Below are 21,567 nucleotides of genomic sequence, written 5' to 3' on the forward strand. Positions count from 1 at the left end.
ATATAGTGGGAAAAGGCCAGACTTAGGAAGAACTCACACTTGTTGGCTGTGTGACCTTGGGTAAGATCCTGAATCTCTGAACCTGTTTATTTTCTGTAAAGGGCAACAGTAACACCTACTCCCAAGATTATTATCGGGTTTAAATGAGATCAGGTCTGTGAAGGTGCCTAGCATGGTGCCTGGCACATGTAGTGGCCCAGAAAATGTTAGTTTTCTTTCTTTTCCTTCTAAGGGTCTGAAAATTGAGGAGAAAAATGAGGGTGTACCTCTGGTATTTGTGGACAGAGAGAGGCCCCAGTGGGAGCACCTCCCTTTGGCTGTAGTCCCCAACCAGTCTGCCAGACATCTGTCTTCTCCCTCCAATTACAAACCCAGGCTTTACAGACGCCCTCTGTATCACTGGTGTCTGTAGGCCTGAGGCTGAGGTGGAATCCTAGGTCCTCTCCTCTCTCCCTGCCTCACTTTTTTGACCTTGTTGGTCAACCTAAAATCTTTGGTGTCTGAAAGCTTTGATGTTCTCTGCTTTGTTTATATTGTGGTTTCAAAAAAGCCAAAAGTAAGTCCCTACCCACAGTCATAAGGGAAGTTATGGGAAGTTTCAGTGTGACCGCCCTGAACCCAGTCTCGTGGTTGAGGGCTAGGAGTCCATGTGCTATCCCAGAGAAATGAAACATTAGCACTGATGGCTGCAATAGAGATGGCAGGGACTCTGGCTCCAGATTAAAAGTCCATTTCAGCCATCCTGGGCCAAAAGTTATCTCAAGACTGTTAGTTTTGGCAGTCGCCGGGGGCTGGAGGGGAGAGGAAGAAAGCAGGTCAGAGGCCACCCCACTCAGGTAACTGTTAGGTGCCTGGCATGAGTAGATTTTAAAATCATAGACTGTTTGAAGAGATCTTAAGATTTATCAGCTTAGCCCTTACTTATTATACAAATGAGAAAACTGAGGCCCAGAGAGGAGAATAACTTGCTTAAGGTCACACAGCATATTAGTAGCAGAATCAGGACTTGAACCCAAGGTTTCTGACTCCTAGATCAGGACAGTTTCCACTGCCTTCACCATCCATTAATATGGCCTATGGTCCTAGCAGAAGAATCAGGTGCTGGACAAGTGGAACATAAGGTTCCTAGCAGGAATGTGCCTATCTTCACCTTCCCTGGCTCAGCTCAGCACTTTTGACTCTCTCAGCAGTGTAGGAGACTAACAGGGACAGCTCAGCTAGGGTAGGAGTGTGTTGTCATTACCAGTTCATTAGACTGATCAACTTTAGGGCTGGCACCAGACTTATTCACCTTTCTCCTCAGGCTTACAGCAAAGTAAATGCTCAGTTAATATTTATTTCCTAAATGAAATATTATTTTTTTGCTTTTCTTTTTAGATTTTATTTTTTCATTTTTAGAGAGAGAGGAGAGAGAGAGAGAGAGAGAAGGAGGAAAGAGCAGGAAGCATCAACTCCCATACGTGCCTTGACCAGGCAAACCTGGGGTTTCGAACTGGCAACCTCAGTGTTCCAGGTCAATGTTTTATCCACTGCACCACCACAGGTCAGGCTATTATTTATTTATTTTCAAGTCAAAAAGCTGAAGATATGGCCATCATCGTACAGATTGGTAAACTAAGGCCTGAGAGAAGTGATTAGCTTTACTATTAGGAGCAACATCAGGAATTGAACCCAGAACTCCTGATTCCTAGCCCTAGGCCTTTTCTACTTCTTCACCTTGCCTATTTTTTGAGTCTACTCTGCAGGGCACCTTTGATGGGACTGAGATGATCACTACCTGCTCTTGAGCAGTAGTACCCAGTAAGTGGGGAAAGGCAAGAAAGCAGCCAGCCATCAAAGAGCCTCTGGATGGCATAGACACAGGGGTACAAGTGTCCTCAGCAGGGAAGGGTGGGAGGAGTAATATTACCATTCCTATAACTTTGGGGGTAAGAAGATCAGACCTGTTTATGGGGGAAACGCCTTTTGCAGCATAGAGGATGTGGTCAGGAAAATACAGATACCAGGTCTCCTGGCCTGAAGGAGATGGCCTGAGAGAGGTGGGTCCCTGAACTCCTTCTCCTTTTCCTATGTAAGTGCCAGGATTGGCCTACTGAGGCTAGTGCCTCCCATGTAGCTTTAGTTTGCTCAGTGCAGCAGGCCAGATGAGGTGAGGAGCTATGCACTCTAGGATCCCATGGGTGTTGGCTTCCTGTTATGGGAGAGAGGGATCTGAGTTGAGCCCAGGGAGAAACATCTGGAATAGCAGTATTGTCTTCTCCTGATACAGCTCTCCTCTCCCCTAGGCCCTCCACTATTCTTTTTTTTTTTGTATTTTTCTGAAGCTGGAAACGGGGAGAGACAGTCAGACAGACTCCCGCATGCGCCCGACCGGGATCCACCCGGCACGCCCACCAGGGGCGACGCTCTGCCCACCAGGGGGCGATGCTCTGCCCCTCCGGGGCGTCGCTCTGCCGAGACCAGAGCCACTCTAGCGCCTGGGGCAGAGGCCAAGGAGCCATCCCCAGCGCCCGGGCCATCCCCGCTCCAATGGAGCCTTGGCTGCAGGAGGGGAAGAGAGAGACAGAGAGGAAGAAGGGGGGGTGGAGAAGCAAATGGGCGCTTCTCCTATGTGCCCTGGCCAGGAATCGAACCCGGGTCCCCCGCACGCCAGGCTGACGCTCTACCGCTGAGTCAACCGTTCAGGGCCCCTCCACTATTTTAAACCAACTATGGTAGCCCTATGACTTTGTAAATCATAGAATTGGCTTAATTGACATCTTTATATTTTGGTCTGTGCCAGTTTTTGTTGGGGTATGGCCAGGGCCCTTCTGGCGGGCCAGTGCCTGCCTCCCTGCCTTCTCACTGCCTTCTCCAGTTTATAAGCTCAGGGCATCTTATTTTCTTAAACTATTACAGTTCTCAGGAGAGCATGGAGCTGGCAATAGAGTGGTCCCTGGGTGGCCCATCTGGAATGAGGCAGCTGCACATGTGGAGCCCTGGTCTGTGACTCAAGACCACAAGCCCTCCATTTTCTCTCCTCCTTCTCTTCCTCCAGCTTCAAAGGAAAATCCGGTTTGGTGGCCCTTTGGGTGTTCTAGAGCCTCAGACAAGACTTGACTTGGTGAAGGAGGGTGCTAGCGCACCAGCTGCTGGCCTGGGAAGGTGCCTGTGTGTCCGCCTGTCAGGAAATTTTAAGCTGTGGGAAAGAGATAAGGTATTGGGGCCTGCGTGATGTTTTGTCCTTCTAGCATCTGCATCTGAAACAGGACCTCCAGAGGGCCAGTGGGGCCTGGCTCTGGTCCATTCACCCAATCTGTTTACACTAAGGTGGAGGAAAGAAGGTGCTCTGTGTTCCTTCCTCACACAAGTTCTGGAGTCTGGTTGTCTGTGTGACCTTGGACATGTTGCTTAATTTTTTCCTATTTCTCACTGAAACGATTATGATAATACTGACATTGCAGGGGTTTTGTGAAGTTTAAATGAGATGATGTTTGAAAAGAGCCTGGCTCAGTAGAGTGCCCAGTGAGTGTTCTCTCTTTTAAAGAGTGGATTAGGTAGTCTTGTCTTTTCATTTTTTACTTTCTGTCTCTGGCTCTGATGATGGGTGTTAGTGAGGTCCATCCCATGTGGGCAAGAGTTAACTCTAAGCAATGGTGAACCCTCTCTTTGAAAGGCATGGTTATCCCCATTCTGTAGATGAGCATTTTGAAGATTGTACCTGAGGTTTGCCAGCTACTAAGTAAATGCAGAACTGGGACTAGAACCTGTTTCTCAGTGCTGAATCCAGTGACTAAGCTTTGCTAAGATGGCAGCAGGCAGAGTGCCAAGTACTTGCTGGTCCCTGAGGCCCCCATACCCAGAAGCAGGAGTTAGCAGGAACCTGGCTACCTCCCCATTCCAGTGTGGAGGGCAAGGCAGGTCTCCATACAGTGAAAGTCCATGGACAGCTGAGTCAGAGAAGACCTGGTGAAAGAAGATCTTTAGGGAGGCCCTGGAAGCATGTTCAGATTAGGCTTGGTCTAGCTCTTTTATAGCCAGAGTCCACACTATGTTGCTCTTGATCCCAAACTATTGTGCAATAGCCATCTGACTTTGATATCCAGTCTGTACCTTTTGGAAGAAGTGTTTCTGTGTACAGAAGAGAGGGATTATGTTTTGTGTGAAGTTGAGGAACTCAAGGCCTGTAGAAGCCTCATAGTTATTTAACAATGGATCCAGGTTAGGGAGAGATTCCGGATCTTCTGACTCAGCCCATTGCTACTCCAGCTATATGGCACTGGCTTTTCTCTTCCCACTCCAAGCCAGTTGAGCCTCTAGACCAGGGTACATTGCCCACCAGTGAAGATCCCTGCCATCAACCACCCATTGTCAGTGCCCTGGCTGATAACTTTCTTTTTTCTTTTTTGCAAAGGGGAGAGAGAGAGAGACAGACAGACAAGAAGGGAAAGAGATAAGAAGCATCAACTGGTAGTTGCAGCACTTTAGTTGTTCATTGATGCCTTCTCATATAGTCCAGTGACCTTGGGCTCAAGCCAGTGACCATGGTGGTCATGTCTATGATCCCACACTCAAGCCGGCACCTCCATGCTCAAGCCAGCAACCCCGTGCTCAAACGGCTACCTCAGGGTTTCAGACCTGGGTCCTCAGGGTCCCAGGTTGACACTCTATCCACTGCACCACTTCCTGGTCAGGCATAACTTTCTTTATTTTACAGGCACCACATATGAGGGGCAGGAGGCCTCTTTTAGTTGATTTTTCTACCCCTGGCATATCTGCTGTTATCCTGAGCCCAGGGACCCTCCCTGGGAGAAAACTGTCCTGTCTGCTCCACTGGCAAACCAATGCTTCACTTGCTTAGAAACCCCCTATTCAGGATTCAGGGAAGCTGCCAACTTTAGCTTTCTTTGTTTCATCTTTCTCTTTCCTGTCTTCATCACACCCTACTGTACTACATTCTGTGCCCTGTTGAGCTCCTCAGAGGCTGTCACGGTTTAGCTCTTCACTGTTTTTCAGGTTGGGAAATAGCAGACTCAGGAGTCTGGGAGAGAAAGCCAAGGTTCCGTTTGCTAGTTTATTTATCATAATGGGCTTATTTCCAAAACATTTATTGAGTACCTACTCTGCCAGCCCCTGTGATTGGGACAAGAATATAGAACTGAACAAGACATCTGTGTCTTATTGCCCTCAAGGGGTTCACAGACTTGTTGGAAAATGAACCACACACAAATCACTGTAATGTTGAGCAATAAAAGCTATAATTGAGGTATGTGCTTGCTTTGGGGAAATAGGTGAAGAAGCAGCCAGCTCACCTATTGGAACTCAGAAAAAAAGAAGTAGCATTTGATCCAGGCCTCAAAAGGATCAAGGGAAGACATTCCGTTGGATGGGAGGGAACCATGTACGAAGTCCCCTAGAAGCCAGCTGTTTAAGAAGTGTGATATACAGAGATGACAAGAAGAGCAGGTGGATCATGTGAAGCAAGGGGAGGCTAGGAAAGTAGGTTGGGAAGACCATGCCTAGTCTTGATTGTCAGACTGAGGCCTTCTGTGTTTCATCAAGGTCAGATGAGAGTTTAGGACAGCCCATAAGGGCTATAGAGAGTCCTGGAAGAGATCTGGAGCTATGAGGATGAACAGGCCAGTGAATCAGTAGGGCTTGGTGCCTGACTGGCTGTGTGAACCAATAGGGAATTGGGAAGGCTTGGGACAGGCTGAAGTGGTCCTGGATTATCACAGAACCCATCCTGGGGCCATCTGGCCACAGGGAGGGAAGGGTAACTGTGACCTTCCTCTGTAGTGGACAACGGGCTGCTTTTGACTGCTCTGTCACAGCCCTGGGCTCCCCAAGGTGCCTGGCATGGCTGGCATGCCCAGGGCACATCAAGGGGTTCTTTGTTTTTCTCCAGTAGGAGAGCCAGTTAGCTGGCCTGGTTGGGAGTGGGCAGGGTAAATGGCACTGAGCTTTGTGGTCTCTGCCCAGTAAACATATTGGATGGCAAGGAAGGCTGCAAGGAGAGAGCAGTAAGGTCTAAGGGCATGGAAAACCTATCTTAAGACTGTGCGGCGAAGACGGGTAGGTTTTGCGTTTGGGCACAGCATTAGCTGCTCGAGGGGAAGCAGATGATAGCTGAGGGCTGGCTTGAGCTCAGCTCAAGTTGTTATTGTGTTCCTGGAGCTGGTGCCTCAGCTGGGATGGGTGGAAGCAAGTCCAGTGCCTGTAAGAAGGCAAAGACCTCAGCACTTAGGAATACAAAAAGCTATTTCTCAGGGTTGAGAGATTCTGGCTGGAAATGTGGATTTAGGCTAGTAATGGGAGAGGGCTCTGCTGGTTCCACTACTGGCTGTTGTATTGTGTAACTTAGGCATGTCCCTCACCTGACTGTGGGGCTAATGCTCCCTGATTTTCATTTAGCGCTTATTATATGTGCAACCATGTGCTCAGGAGATACAGACATGTGCTCAGGAGATACAGACATGTGCTCAGGAGATACAGACATGTGCTCAGGAGATACAGACATGTGCTCAGGAGATACAGACATGGTCTTGCCCTCCCAGAACTTATAACCTCGCAGGGATGTCAGACATTCAACAAGTAGTTAAAGGCATAGTCTATAAAAGGATTGTGAGGATCAAATGAGATAACTGGATTAGGTGCAAGTATAAACAAAGACTGCTGAACAGGGTCAGGAGACCTAAGTCCAGGACCTCACTGGGCCCCTAATTTGCTGTGTGTCTAAGAAAACTCCTTAATTTTTCTAAGCTTCAATTTCCCCCAGATATAAACTAAGGCAGTTTTAAAGGTATGATATTGAAGAGTTCATCTGCTTCTAACATTCTGAAAATGACCTTAGATTATATGAAAAGTGTTTTGAGAAGTTTTTTATGAGGTACCACACAAGTGCAAGGAATTGTCACAGCACAGCCTATAGAGGCCAATGCTTCTGTCATGCTCTGTTCCTCTTGTGAAAAGATCTGTCTTTGTGGGTGGGACCAGTGGTCTTCATGTTTTTGGCAGTGTAATCACATCAAAGGATGCTTTGATTTCTCTAGCTCTTTGGTCTGCCAAAGTACTTTCATTCCCATTGCCTTGCAGTAATCCTTACAGGAGCAATGGGAAATCAGTAGGGTAGGTTTTATTTTACTCCATTTATAGACAAGGAAACTGAGGCTGAGCAAGTGATAGAACTGGACCTGAAACCAAAGATTCCTCCTTCCCAATCTTTCATTGTACCAAAGCTGGTGGCACCTGTGGCCTCTCCTTGCCCTCTCTGTCCCAGCCTTAAGACTTCAGCTCAGCCCTAAGTATCTACTCTTCTCCAAGTAGGCTTCTCAAGTTTTTTGTCGTTGTTCAGTTATTACGATGGATGGCACATTTCCTGTCCCAGTTCTTCACACCTAGCCACTCACATGTTCCCCAAGACAAGGCAGAGCAGGTGAGTAGTGAGGGGGCCTAGGAACATAGTGTGGAGAACACTTGTTCTTCCTCAGTGCACTCTGAGCTCTGGACTCTATGTGTTCAGAAGCAACCCTTCCTAGCCACTACTTTTGGAGGATGCTGCTTTTTTCTCATCCGTTCCTGTCTTGGTTTCACAAAAAAACCTCAAATTTGGGTCTGAGAAAGCCCAAGTTCAAGATACCAGCTGACCTGGCTTCCAGTCCTGGCTCTGTTACTTTCTTGCCTAGCCTCAGATTCTGAGTCTGTAGTAGGGGTAGGTTTGGGCATTGGGAAAAGAGGTGTTACGAGGATTAAGGGAGGCAGTGTTGGTAAAGCACAGTGTTGCCACAAAGAAAGGGGTCCATGGTACACAGTGGCTCTTAATACTTGAGTGTAAATTATACTCTGAGGTTCACTTCAGGCCTTTGGTATAATGGTGAGAGAACAAGGCAAAATGGGTGTGAAGATCCAGGTTGCCTCATTTGCTCTGTTGCCAACCCAGCATTGGGCCTGGAGGTAAGGCAGGAGCCGGTACCTCTCAGCTTGTGGTCTGGAGCTTTCTGGCCTGCCAGGGCAGGTTGGGAATCCCTCCATCAGTTCCTTATTGAGTCATTTGGAACAGAGTCTTCACTCTGAAGGCCCTGATCTTTCTTCTCCTTGGCCTGTGAAGATAAAGCAGAAGTGAGAACAGAGGTGGGACTCCTGAAAGATTCAACTCAGCATGCAACCATAGGGCTGCCTGGGGCCTTTCCCCTCCTGAGTAGTGGCAGTTTTCTGTAGGAGTCGGAGTTTGCTTTATAATTACCACCACCCTGCTGTGTTTTTTGTAAAATTTCATTCTGGTCTCCCTGTCCTGCTTCTGAGTGACCTTTACCATCCTCCTAGCATAGTCACATGGTAATGCTATTTCACATAAGAGCCTGCACTGACCTGTGGTGGCGCAGTGGATAAAGCGTCGACCTGGAAATGCTGAGGTCGCCGGTTCGAAACCCTGGGCTTGCCTGGTCAAGGCACATACGGGAGTTGATGCTTCCTGCTCCTCCCCCTTCTCTCTCTCTGTTTCTCTCTTCTCTCCCTCTCTCTCTCCTTTCTAAAATGAATTAAAAAAAATTAAAAAAAAAAGAGAATTTCCGATTATGCCTCAGACATAAGAACCTGCATAGTGGACAAAGCTTTCACTGACACCACCTCATTTAATTCTGTGAGACGTACTTGTCATTGTAATCGCCCATTTTACAGAGACAGTCACCGAACTCCAGAAAGGTAAAATGAGTTGCCAAGCAACACACAGTTTATGGCTCTGAATCCGCTAAACTCCACGCTCCCTGGGAGTAGGGCTTGTGTGTACCCAGCCTGGTGGACAGCACTCAGTTCTGGAGTCGAGTGACAGAGCAGAAGCAGAGGAGGGCCTGGATTCACTTCCTAGAGCTATCCTCTGCTCACCCTGGACCTTGGATAGTTGCTGGCTGGCTGTTTTCTTCATCTGTAGAAAGGGGATGATAATTAGAGGACCTGTCTCATGAACTTGTCAGGATTAAATGAAATAGTTTAAGTTAAGCATTGAGTACCATGTCTGGTGCATAACAAGTGCCTGGTAAGTGATATAATAGACATTTAGAGATGTTAATTGAATATTAGAATTATAATGTTGTAAAAGGCTATCATCAAGCACATCTGTTTTCAGCCCTGTGCACAAGGAAAATCCATAGCTGATATCAGGCCAAGGAGGGAGTGCCCTTTATCAAGCACTGTCCATGCTTCACCCACCTGATCTTAAGGTAGAGGACAGTATTCCCATCTCCCTGAGGGGGAAATCTGAAACTCATAGTGCCCAAGGTCACAAAGCTAATGAATCTGTCAACACAGAACCAGCTAGGTACCAGGCTTTGTTCTAGGACCAGGATGAACTGCAGAGAATGAGACAGGCAGAGCCCCTGCCCTCTAGGGACAACTTTGTGGAATGCTGCCTCAGCAGAGTGGACAGTCAGGTGGAGAAGCCTTACCTGTTCTACTGGACGGCTCACATTTCCCAAACAAGCTGAGCTCTTTTCTGTCAACTTATGCTTGCTCATACCAAATCTTCAACCTGATGTGCCCTTTCCCCTTTCTCAACCTGGCCACTTTCTGTTACCCTTCAAGGACCATCTGAAAAGGCAGCTACCCTTTAAAGGTTTTCCTAAACACCCCTGCTCCCACTCTGGGGGCTTCTTGCAGTGATCTAGCACCTTTTACGTGCATCTCTGATAGCACTTCTCTGTGTGCTAGTTATTTACTCACCTCTCTGTCTCCGCCAGATGGACCTCCCCAAGGACAGGGAAAGTATTTTTTTTATTTTTGGAGATTCAGGAACAGGAACATAGCCTCTAGAGAGATGTATACGGACTATAATGAGATGCTGATTGTGTTCTGTGTGCAAGGTAGTTAAGAAAGGCTCTATAGAGATTAGAGGAAGTTCTAAATGAGGCCTCAGAAGATGAGTAGGGCCAAAAAAGAGTAGGGTGAGGGAGGGCAGCTCAGAGAGAGGCCTAGCTAGAGGAGTGAGGAAAAAAGAGGGATGTTTAGAGGAACTAGGAGTAGCCTGAGATTTCTTTTGGACACAGAAGGTAGTAGGGGGCCTTGAAGGAGTCTGGGCAGAAGAGGACCTTATGTAAGCCATAAGTCAATACTAACTCAGTAAGATACATCAGTAAGATCTAGCAGTTTGGTAAGGATGTGTAAGGGGACCTTATGTGAGTAAGGGTGGTTGTGGGTGTCCACAGTGAGATTGTGATTTGAGGACCCAATTGCCAGATGGGGAATTTCAAGCATTACTCTTCTGGCAGAGGTGGGTGCATGGGGAAGAGATGTTTTTGGCTGAAAATAGTCTCCATACCTTGCTACATTTCTCAGGGAGCATTGCCTTGAGGATTTCTGCTTTGGTCAGTGCCTTTTCTTAGCTGAGTGGGCGTGGGGGAAGGAGGAGTCCTTGTTTTTTGGAGCCAGCAAGGCTGGTGCCTAAAGGAACCATTTCTTCCATCTGAATCTTGGGATGGCGGTGGGGGTTGAAGCTGAGCAGAGTGGAGAGCTGGGCAGGGGCCCAGGGCACTGAGGCTAGTGAAAGGTAGAGAGAACCTGTTTACCATTGTGCACTGACCCAGGGCTGGAAGGAGCAAAGCCAGGGAATTCTGTATGGAAAAGAGAGGCAGGCCCAGAACTAGCTTGCATGGGGGCGGGCAGGGGGAAGCAATCCAGACTCTCTCTCACCCTGACAGGGAGCCTGGGCACTGCCCTACCTCCAAGCCAAGGGCTGCCAGATCAGGAGGGAGCACCAGGCTGCTACCAAACTTTTCCTTTTTCACACTGACTCCCAGTGTGGCCTTCGGCAGATCACTTATCCTCTGGGTCACAGGCCTCCCTGCTGTCTGGGGAGGGGATGGACTCACTGGGTGATCTACAGGTCTCCCAACCCTGACCGTTGGCCATTTGTGCACCACCAATGCACCCTCTCTTGCATTCCAGTTTCCTATCATTTGCACACCACCAGCGAACCCTCTCTTGCATTCTAATATTCTATCATAAGTTATTATGACACTGGTATAAAAGCTGATTATGGCTCTGGCCGGTTGGCTCAGTGGTAGAGCGTCGGCCTGGCGTGCAAGAGTCCCGGGTTCAATTCCTGGCCAGGGCACACAGGAGAAGCGCCCATCTGCTTCTCCACCCCTCCCCCATTCCTTCCTCTCTATCTCTCTCTTCCCCTCCCGCAGCCAAGGCTCTATTGGAGCAAAGTTGGCCCTGGCGCTGAGGATGGCTCTGTGGCCTCTGTCTCAGGCGCTAGAATGGCTCTGATTGCAGCAGAGCGACGCCCCAGATGGGCAGAGCATCGCTCCCTGGTGGGCAGAGCATCGCTCCCTGGTGGGCATGCCGGGTGGATCCCGGTCGGGTGCATGTGGGAGTCTGTCTGACTGCATCCCCGTTTCCAACTTCAGAAAAATACAAAAAAAAAGAAAAAAAAGAAAGCTGATTATACTTTCAGTCACTACCACCTCTTAGGTTAATGAACTCCAGAAGTTGTTGCTCAGTGTGCAAAGTAGGTCAGTTTTTTGTTTATCCTCACTTCTTTTTCCAGCTCTGGGTGGGAGAGGGGAGCTCCTTCACCTTGTTGGCCCTGGAGCTGTGATCAGCCATGTTTTTTCTCAATTTTCCACATTTTCTTGTTGCTCACTCCTGTCCTTCTCAGCACAGAGGGAAGTGGTTTTTTACTGGGTGGTGAAGAAGAGGGGAAGGAATGTGACAGGTATTGAGGTGGTGTTACATGTTGGGCACTTTCTCTTTATTGGAGAGTTTAGTGCTCAAATGGCAATTTCCCCTTCTGAGCTGTGTAACCTTGGGCAGATTACTCAACCATGCTGAGCTTTAGTTTTCTTGTCTATTAAATGGAGATAATAAAAGCTACTTCCTTGGGGAACTATGTGCCTTTGTAGTGCTTGGCAGAAGCAAGTACGTAGCCAGTGCTAGAAATGTGTCAGCTCTTACTGCCTTGTGTGATCTTTACCACTGTACTCTGAGGAGGTAGCATTGTGTCTAAGTTACAGGTGGGGAACCAGAGGCTCAGAGAGTGGAGCACCCTGTTTCTTTCACACAGCCATAAAGTAGTAGAGTGGGAACTGTTATAGTCTCTGTGCCATTAAGTAAATTTCTTAATTTTTTGAGGATATCAATTGCTTTTGGCTAAAATGGGGATAATCCTGCCCTGCCACATGTGTATGTGGCTATATATATGAACCAGTTGGATGAGAAAAGGGATGTGAAAGTGTGAGGTAAACTGCAAATATTTATACCATTTGCTGGCCACCCACCAGGCTGGGCCCTTATATATATTTATTCCTCATTGTAGCCCTATAAATGTGAGGTGTGTGTTTCAGTCCCACTTAAAGATGAAGTTGAGACTTGAAGGCAACTATTTTGCCTATGGTCTCTCTAGTGAAGGATATGGAATGGAATTTAGGTTTGTAAGCATTATAGTCCCCATTCTGTTCACTATTCCTTGCACCCAACTGGGCCTCCTTAGTGTTTGAATGAGGAGGATCAGTTCTGTGGTCTGTGACTTTGGGCTTTCTGCTGGGGCTATGTTTCTCTTCCTTTGGGCTGGTTTGGAGAGTAAAGCTTGGAGGAGGGGTTTAGAGTGGTCTTTGGGACCAAGGTTTACCTTCTAGTGTCACATAAAGGGGTCATGGGCACAAGGACCATACCTGACTGAGCCTGCCAACCAGAGAGGCTGAGGTATGCTTGGGAAGAAGCAGACAGCTGGAAGGACAAGGGGACCGAAAACCCCAACCTGTGGTCTTGGTAGCCTTGGGAAATGGTCTTGTCCCTCTGAACTCTTATAAGTCCCCAGCCTCTGGGTTTGGGGAGAAGGCTAGGGAACTGGGAGCCTACTGAGCATATGGAACCACTGCCACTTTGGACCTTGGCATAGCACAGGACAGCACAGCTAAGCCTAGCTCAGCCTAAAAGCCCAATGGATCTGGGATCAGGGGCTCCCTGGCAGCCCACCGTTGTCTCCTCTGTGCCGCTCTCCCTGAGGAGTGGGTGGCTGGCAAATAGCACATTGCCCAGACTTGCTGTCTTCAACTGAGGTTGTAATTGCAAGCTACACTTATTCAGTATATTGGCCTCACTGTGCAGTGCTAGGTATGGACAGGCTACTCACTGACTTAGAACATTGGAGGAGGGGTTTAGACTATCTCTAGGGGCTTGGAGGCCAGAGATAGAGCCTTCTGGCAACATATTTAGAATGACCTGATTTCCCCACAGTCTTCTCAAGGGGGTTAGAAGCAGTACACGAGTCACTATGGCAGAGGGGAAGCCCTGGTTCTGCCATTTATTAGCTTTGTGACTGCCCAAATCATACAACCTCTCTGATGGGTCCAGTTTCTCTTGGGCCAAATGGAAATAGGAATTAATCTATGAGGAATCCCCCTCACTGGACTGTTAGGGACACAAATAAAATTGCTTTAGGCAGTAGTGGCTTGTAGCCTGGAATGCAGTGTGGTTGAAAGTAATGATGTCATGGTGAAACCAGGCAGGCACCTGTTGAACACCTGTGGCATGCATGGTAGGAGTTACAGAAGTTCAAGATCTAGTCCAGTTAGGCAGGGATAGTGCAGAACAATATGAGCAATTTGTAATGAAGTGCTCGTTTCAGACTTTATGTCTTGATTCATTAATGACTAGTGATAAAATAATTTTAGGGAATTGAGATCGGCATTAAAAACAAAGAAATATAGAATAATATAAAATTGAAATATCTGAGTGCTTTAGTACATTTAGGAGTAAATTGTTTCATAAAATATATTTTGGTTATATAGGTATATATATATATATATAAATCTCAGTATAAAATATGTTTCTTACTGTGGGTCTCAGTTTATTTTTATTTATTTATTTATTTTTTGTACTTTTCTGAAGCTGGAAACGGGGAGAGACAGTCAGACAGACTCCCGCATGCGCCTGACCAGGATCCACCCGGCACGCCCACCAGGGGTGACGCTCTGCCCTCCAGGGGGCGATGCTCTGCCCCTCTGGGGCATTGCTCTACCGAGACCAGAGCCACTCTAGGGCCTGGGGCAGAGGCCAAGGAGCCATCCCCAGCGTCCGGGCCATCTTTGCTCCAATGGAGCCTCGGCTGCAGGAGGGGAAGAGAGAGACAGAGAGGAAGGAGGGGGTGGGGGTGGAGAAGCAAATGGGCGCTTCTCCTATGTGCCCTGGCCGGGAATCGAACCTAGGTCCCCCGCACGCCAGGCTGACGCTCTACCGCTGAGCCAACCGGCTAGGGCCTGTGGGTCTCAGTTTAAAAACTTTGAGAAACTGTTCTAAGTCAGGATGAAAGTCTTTAGGTTGGAAGACAGTTAATGAGATCTGGGCAAGTATGGAGGCTGAATGCTTGACCTATAGGGATAGAGGGGTACAGTGTAAGGGCGAGGAGCGTGCGCTGTCAAGTCATGCGGGTCTGGGTTTCAGTTTCAGTTCTGTCACTTAATGCTACATGGCCTTGAATGAGGCACTTAACTACTAAGTCTTAGGTTCTACTTATGTAAAATGGAGAGAATGATACTATGGTAGGGATATTATGAAATGTACATGAGATAATATATGTAAAGCATTTAGAAAGACATAGGTAAGTAGTAAATGATGTACAAATGGTAACTACTGTTGCTGCTGTTATCATTGAAATTGTGGTTTTTATGTTATAGTGGGCTCTGAAAGGGTTATGGTGACTTGGAGAGGGGAGAAAAAAGGACATTCCAAATAGGGATGAGTGAGTGACAAGGGATAGTCAGTGTGTGTGCCTGGTATGAGAACCTTAGAAGAGGGTGTTGAGATTATAGGAAGAAGGTACCAGGAAAATTTTGGCATTACATGAGGAAGAAAGTTTTAACAGTAAGAAACTTCAGCAATAGGGTGGCTTCACCTAGAGATAATGAGGCCCCATACCTGGAGGCATTGCAGCAGAGGCTAGGCTTCTAGAGACTGTTCTCATTAGGTTCTTTTGGATGCAGTGACTCCCTCAGGCCACCATATGGAAAGAAGGGTTTTCTGAAGGGTGAGTGAAGCCCTGGGACCTGAAGCATTCCCCATGGGCTATTTGGTCCTTTTAACTGGCCATATGGTCACTTCTCTCTCACTAGAAGCTGGCTCATGCTCTCCTTCCACTATCATGAGGAAGCACTTCAGGGCTTCTATCACATCATGCTGTTTACCTGGAACATCCTGACCTCAACTTCATCTCACGACCCTTTCTGGGCATCCTTTGAGGCTCAGTTCACAATGCAGGCCATCCAATCATTTGGGAGATTGAGGCTCAGAGAGGGCAAGAGACTTGCCTGTTGTAGAAGGGATTCCTATATCAGACAGCAGTTTGATCAGATGCCTTCAGAGGTCCTGACTAGACTGAAGGATACTTAAATCTTCTGATTTAAAAAAATATCTTATTCATTTGAGAGAGAGAGAGAGAGAGAGAGAAATGGGGAGGGGAGAGGAATGGAAAGTATCAATTCATAGTTGCTTCTGTATGTGCCTTGACCGGGCAAGCCCAAGGCTTTGAACCAGTGATATCAGCATTCTAGGTCAACACTTTTCCGTTGTGCAGGTCAGGCATGATTTCTTTTTTAAAGATTTTATTATTTTAGAGAGAGGAGAGAAAGAGAGAGAAAGGTGGGGGTGGGTGGTGTACTGGGAAGCATCAGCTCATAGTTGCTTTTTGCATGTGCCTTGACTGGGCAAGCCCAGGGTTTCGAACTAGAGACCTCAGCATTCTAGGTTGATGCTTTATCCATTGTGCCACCACAGGTCAGGTGAGGCATAATTTTTAATAAATGGATAGCCTAAAACTCTTCAGGGCACATCGTGTATAAAGAGAAGTCTAACTACAGTTAGAGAGCATGTGATCTGCTGAGTGCTGGGTACAGCCAGACCTTCAGTGTCTTCCTTCTTACCATCTCTAGCTGGGTTAAACTCCTCTGCTGTTGGAGAAGCCATGCAAATGACATTTCTTCAAAATTTTCTGAATTTAAGGTTTTAAAAATTAAAAAAGAATCTTTCAGTTGACATGTACATTTAATGAAGTAATGGATTTTTTTGTATGTTTCTGAGAAGATCTTGCCAAATCAATGGTGCAGGTTAAAATCAGTAGTGTCCTAGAATCCAGGAAATACAGTCGTTTATTTTGTACCCAGTTGAAATTCCGGTTAGAGATTTGATGTTCAGGCTTTGAAACTGCCAAAGTTCTTATCTGGCATCAGTTATAAAAGAATAAAACACTGAACTTGAATGTGTTCCCCTGTGTATCTATCTGCATTTGGGTGAATGGATATCTCTGAGGCCCTGTAGTCAGATCTTATCAACACAGACAGAGTTGAGGACATGTATTACTGTGTTACATGGAATTTCTTTGAAAACTAGTCATCTCAGATGAAAGCCTTGCCCTTTATGAGCCTTGGTTTTCTCATCTGCTCAATGTGAAGATTGGATCAGACATGATCCACATCCATGACTGCCAGAACTTCATGTTGACTCAGTGTGGGCACTCCCTTTCATTTAGTTAACTAGAAGGCTCATCGCCTGACTTGTATTAAGTGTTTTGCAGGTGGCAGGATGGCCTGTGATGCATGGTTCTTTGGTTTCTTCTCGTAGGGTGTTTGGGGGTTGCTGAACCTGATCTAAAGGTGTGGTCTCTGCTTTTCTCCTCTCAAGGAGGAAAAGGGAGTGTCCTTGTGCCTTGATTTTTGCCTCTGGGTGGTACAAGGCTCAGTTCAAGACTGGGATGAGCAGTGTTAGTGTGTCTGAGGGACTAGGTTTGCCCTCCTCAGCTGTTCATCTCTGAAGCTATTCTCGGGCTTGTGCTGTTTTCCAGATAAATTGTACTGAAGAAGAGTTCCTACCCTTTTGTGTCTCAGAGGCCTCTGCTCTGCCAGGGCCCCTCCCTCTGCTCTTCCAACCAGTAAAAGTCACAGCAGTGCATTTCCTTCCGGTAGAGAGAGAATCAGAATTCAGGCCTGGGCCAAGCCCTAGCCTCGCTATGTCCTGTTCCTGAAAGCCTCCTCCCAGCGCCTCAATAACTTCGACCCTGCTCTCCTTTCTGGGAGGTCAGGCAGGACTGAGTGCAGGCTCTTGGCTGGGATCTGACTTAGATTTGAGTCTGGGTTTTTCCACTGATTTGCTGTTTTACTCTGAGCAAGATACCCTCTCTGGATATCTTCTCAATACTGTCAAGTACTTTTTTAAATGGAAAACAAGAAACATAAGAAGCACAAAAAAAGACATTTAGAGATCCATAAGCCTTTTTACAAAAAACTTTACGAAGAGATAGTGTGTGTACAAGAGGTGCACATAGGCCCTGGCCGGTTGGCTCAGTGGTAGAGTGTCGGCCTGGCGCGAGGGGGACCTGGGTTCGATTCCCGGCCAGGGCACATGGAAGAAGCACCCATTTGCTTCTCCACCGCCCCCCCCTCCTTCCTCTCTGTCTCTCTCTTCCCCTCCCACAGCCGAGGCTCCATTGGAGCAAAGATGGCCCGGGCGCTGGGGATGGCTCCTTGGCCTCTGACCCAGGCGCTAGAGTGGCTCTGGTCTCGGTAGAGCGACGCCCCCTGGTGGGCAGAGCATCACCCCTGGTGGGCGTGCCGGGTGGATCCCGGTCAGGCGCATGCGGGAGTCTGTCTGACTGTCTCTCCCCATTTCCAGCTTCAGAAAAATACAAAAAAAAAAAAAAAAAAAAGAGGTGCACATATACAATTTGTTGTTGTTTTACCGATACTGCTGTGTGGGCTAAATAGTAAAGTATATGTAAACACCCAGCCTACGACGTGATAGTCTGCTCCTTCTTGTTGCCCCTCAGAGTTAGGTAAACTCATTAATTCCTGGGGACTAACTCCTTAGCTCACTCACTTGAAGTACCCTCTGACAAAGCCAGGGATCCCCTCCCCAGCCTGCCTCATCTGCTTTGGTGCCTGCCTGCCTGCCTTGGGTGGATCTCCATGCTGAGGTATTTTTCTCACTAGCTCTAGTGAATATTCAGTGCCAGTAGACTGTTAACACCATGAGATCCAGGACTAGTTCTGGTCACAAGAGTGCTTCCCCACAGCCTGCCCGGAGGCCCTGGCCCTAGAACAATGCAGACACAGCTGTGATAGCTGCTCAGTTAGTAGATATACAAATACAGGTGGTATTTGATGGGGCTTTGATGTGTGTGTAGGATTCTGATTGGTAGAAAACTTGGAGAGCCTTTCAGCAAAGGGATGAGGAAAGTTTGAAAGGTGGGAAAGGGCCAGGATGTAATTGGGGAAACTATGAGTAACTGGTTTTGCTAGAGTGAAGAGGTGAGCATGTTTTTTCTGTACTTGTTTGACTAGTTTTTTTTATCCAACTCTGCACTTTGCGTGTAGGCCCTCTAAAGAGGCTTATTTATCAAGACAGACCCAGGACAAAAATGCATTGCTTTGGTACACAGATGCAGGCACTTAGACCTCTGCCTCAGCAAGACACAGTGACCCTTGGCTCCTTAATGTGTTGGAGGAATGGGCACTTGAACCTGGTGTCTCTTTGGCTTATATGCCTTTCAGGGACAGGGTAGAATTTCCTGAAATTTGTATTAGGGTGTTCATGAGTTAGCAGCCCCAAGGGGAACAGCAGGGATGAAAGGTAGGGGGAAGAAAGGAGGAATGACCAGACTGGTGGCTAGGACCTAAGCCAAGGCCTCTGCTTCTCTTGGCACCTCTGATTGGCCCTGTCCTCTGTTCCACAGGCTGGAGGAAGTCCCCCTGGAGGTGCTGAGACAGAGGGAGTCCAAGTGGCTGGACATGCTCAACAACTGGGACAAGTGGATGGCCAAGAAGCACAAAAAGGTGAGGGGCCTCTCTTTGGTCCTTGGACTGGGAGTTGGTAGCCTGGGGAGGAAGAGGAAGAGGAAGAAACTATATCAGCTTAGAGGAGCAGGTCTTCAACTGCCAGTTGCCTTAGGTATGCCCCATCTCCTGGCTCTGAAATGGGAACAGAAGCTGTTGGTACTGTTGGTCCTCCCACATGACTTCAGACTCATGCAAACTTTGTCCTGGAGTCAAACTTTAAAGCTGTCTTAGCCAAAAGCCCTTATAAGGTAGCTTTCCTCCACCCTCTCCTGAGAAAGTACTTACTGCTGCTGACCTATCAGGAAGGACTTTATAATACTAATAAATAGCTAACATGTCAGACATTTGCCATGTGTTGGGCACTTGGCTGGGATAATCCTTATAACAACCCAGTGAGGTTGGTAGTAGTAGTATCTTCACTTTACAGATGGCCTGTAGAATCAAAATTTGAACTAAATTTAATCATTTTAGTGCCTATACTCTTCACCACCACAATAAGGAGAAATTTTAACCCTCTAGATTAATTTGATGAGCTTCCTCTTGCCTCCTGGCCAAAGCAAAAATAAAAAAAGTAATCTCACAGTTTAATAGTTTCATAAAAACAAAAACACAAGTGTACCTTTTCTAGTCAGGCCATCTTTAGGCACCAACTCTATTGCCTGGTAGGAATGTACTTGCCCACCATTCTTATATGTATGTGTTGATGTCCTTGGCCACTTTGGCATGGTCTAGTTACTAGTTATCCCCTGGCCTAGTGGAGGCCTACCTAGAGCCTCACAGCTGGGGTCTGTGCACAAGTTCCCAGTGCACAGAGTGAACCATCTGACTTGCTGTTGTTAGCTGACACACTGGTGTGGTCCAGGCTGGCACAGCTCTAGGTGGAGGGCCTAGCAGAAAGCTCAGGATCAAAGGTCAGGTACAGGCTTGGGCCCAGCCCTACTGCCTTCTTCTCTTCATTTCCGTGGTTAGCTGTGTAACTTTAAGCAAGTCACTTCACCCTTACAACCTCAGTTTCCCTCGTCTCATGGGAATGATAGTCCTGTTGCAAGGCTCCTGTGAGGTGGTGACTGTAAAGCCCTGTACCCATGTGAAGAGAGGTACAGCTAGGGCGGGCCTCTTTCTTCCTGTTCTGTGTGGGCTGAGGACATTCTTTTTTTTTTTTTTTTTTTTTTTTTTTTCTTCTTCTTATTAGAAAATCTTTCTCTCTTATCTTAATTTTTTTTTTTTTTTTTTTTTTTTTTTTTACGGTAGCTGTTCTCAACCACCTCCAGTCTGACTCTGGGGTCTGTTTTCCTGCCTCCTCAGCCCCCAGGATCTTAACCTGAGCTTCAGCTCCCTTTCCACTGTCTGTTGCGGTAACTAGTGGCTCTGACCTTCTTGCTATACCTTCCTTGCAAATGGGGATTCCAGAGGGGTGCCTTGGGGAGCTCCTCTCAGCAGAGCAATCAGCACCACTTCCTCTTCCCCTTTGCTTCCCTGGCACTGTGGTTAGAAGCTGAGGGCTCTCCCTGCTTGACATGGGCCACCACAAGAGGCTTCCCCTCACCCTACCCAGAGGCCCTCTGCCCTATGCCTGTCACCTCAGCTTTGTGGTCACGTTAGCCCTAGGAGCTTTTCCTGCCTGGCTGTGCAGGCTTGGGCTCTCCCTGTGGGGAGGAAGTCATGGCACAGGAAAGACAATACCTGTTTCAGGAAGTGTGTCCAGACCCACCACTTCTCCTGGACTTATCCTGAGTCCCCAGGAGGGGGGCCCAGCCCTGTGCCTAGAATTCTATCTTCTCTTGTAGGGTTTTGCTCAAATTTAGCAATCAGGGTGTGGCCTCACTCAACAGTCAGAGACCTTTTTCCAAGGCCTCAAGGTAATCCCTTATCTTTCTCTTTACTAGAGCACTTTCTTTTGCTTCATCCTTACTGGTCTCTACCATTGTCTTCTCCCAAAAGCAGGAAGGTGGAGATTACCTCTTTGCTGAGGAGGATCCCAGAGGTCAGAGTGTGAAAGGCTAGCTGAACTGGATTTCACTCTTCAGCCCCGAGCCTGAGTGAGGGAATGGCCTCTTTGAGAACCTTAATGGACTGAGTATGTTCTGGGCTCTCTCATGGGGCAGTCCAAGTATGAAAGGGCTGTGATGATGTGAGGGCTGGTTCTGCTGAGCTTGACCCTAAGGGGAGCCGAAAGAGCCTGTGGCTCTGGGCCATACTGCATCCCTTTGCTAGAATCTGCCCAGACCAAGTGACTTCCTAAAGAGACCCTTGTCCCACAACAGCAGGAAACTGTTCCCAGAGTCTGGGCCAGTTCTTTTCCACTCCCTTTCTGTCTCCACTTTGTAGGCAGTCCCAGAAGCTTAAGTTTGTCTCCTGTGAGCAGTCACTCTGCTCTTCCCCCATTGCCCTCAGTCTCTGCTTGCCTCCTTCCTGGTTCTTGACTCTTTCTGACCCTTGGAAAGTTTTCTCTTGTTTTTGTTGGTCATCAGGAAGACCAGCCTTCTGTGTTCCCTCCTCTGAGAGTTTGCATTGGGACTGTTTGAGGGGGTTTCCAGGTGAGGGGAAGTTAGGTATAAGCCTAAGACCCTGGGGCTCCTGTGTCAGGCATCCTCCTGGGATGGAGGGGTAGAGAGGAAGCCATCATTTATTGAAGACAGACTGCAAAGCATGCCCCCCCCCAATTCTAATAGAGTTTTAGGTATTGTCATTCTGATCTTACTAATAATGAGAAATGATTGACACAAGGTCAGTGCTGGATTCAAAACTACATCCATGTGCTCTTCCCCCT

At 47.6% G+C, this 21,567-nt stretch overlaps 1 protein-coding gene across 1 annotated transcript in view; it reads left to right on the forward strand.

Annotated features, from left to right (window-relative positions):
• The window catches only part of TBC1D10A (TBC1 domain family member 10A), a 31,482-nt gene that overhangs the window by 2,067 nt on the left and 7,848 nt on the right, over nt 1-21,567 (forward strand). The window contains exon 2 of the mRNA XM_066260164.1: nt 18,695-18,794. Within this exon, the coding sequence (XP_066116261.1) occupies nt 18,695-18,794 (100 nt within the window). The remainder of the gene's footprint in view (nt 1-18,694; nt 18,795-21,567) is intronic.

This window comes from Saccopteryx bilineata, chromosome 2 (genome assembly GCF_036850765.1).
Source record: "Saccopteryx bilineata isolate mSacBil1 chromosome 2, mSacBil1_pri_phased_curated, whole genome shotgun sequence".
NCBI classification, from domain to species: domain Eukaryota; kingdom Metazoa; phylum Chordata; class Mammalia; order Chiroptera; family Emballonuridae; genus Saccopteryx; species Saccopteryx bilineata.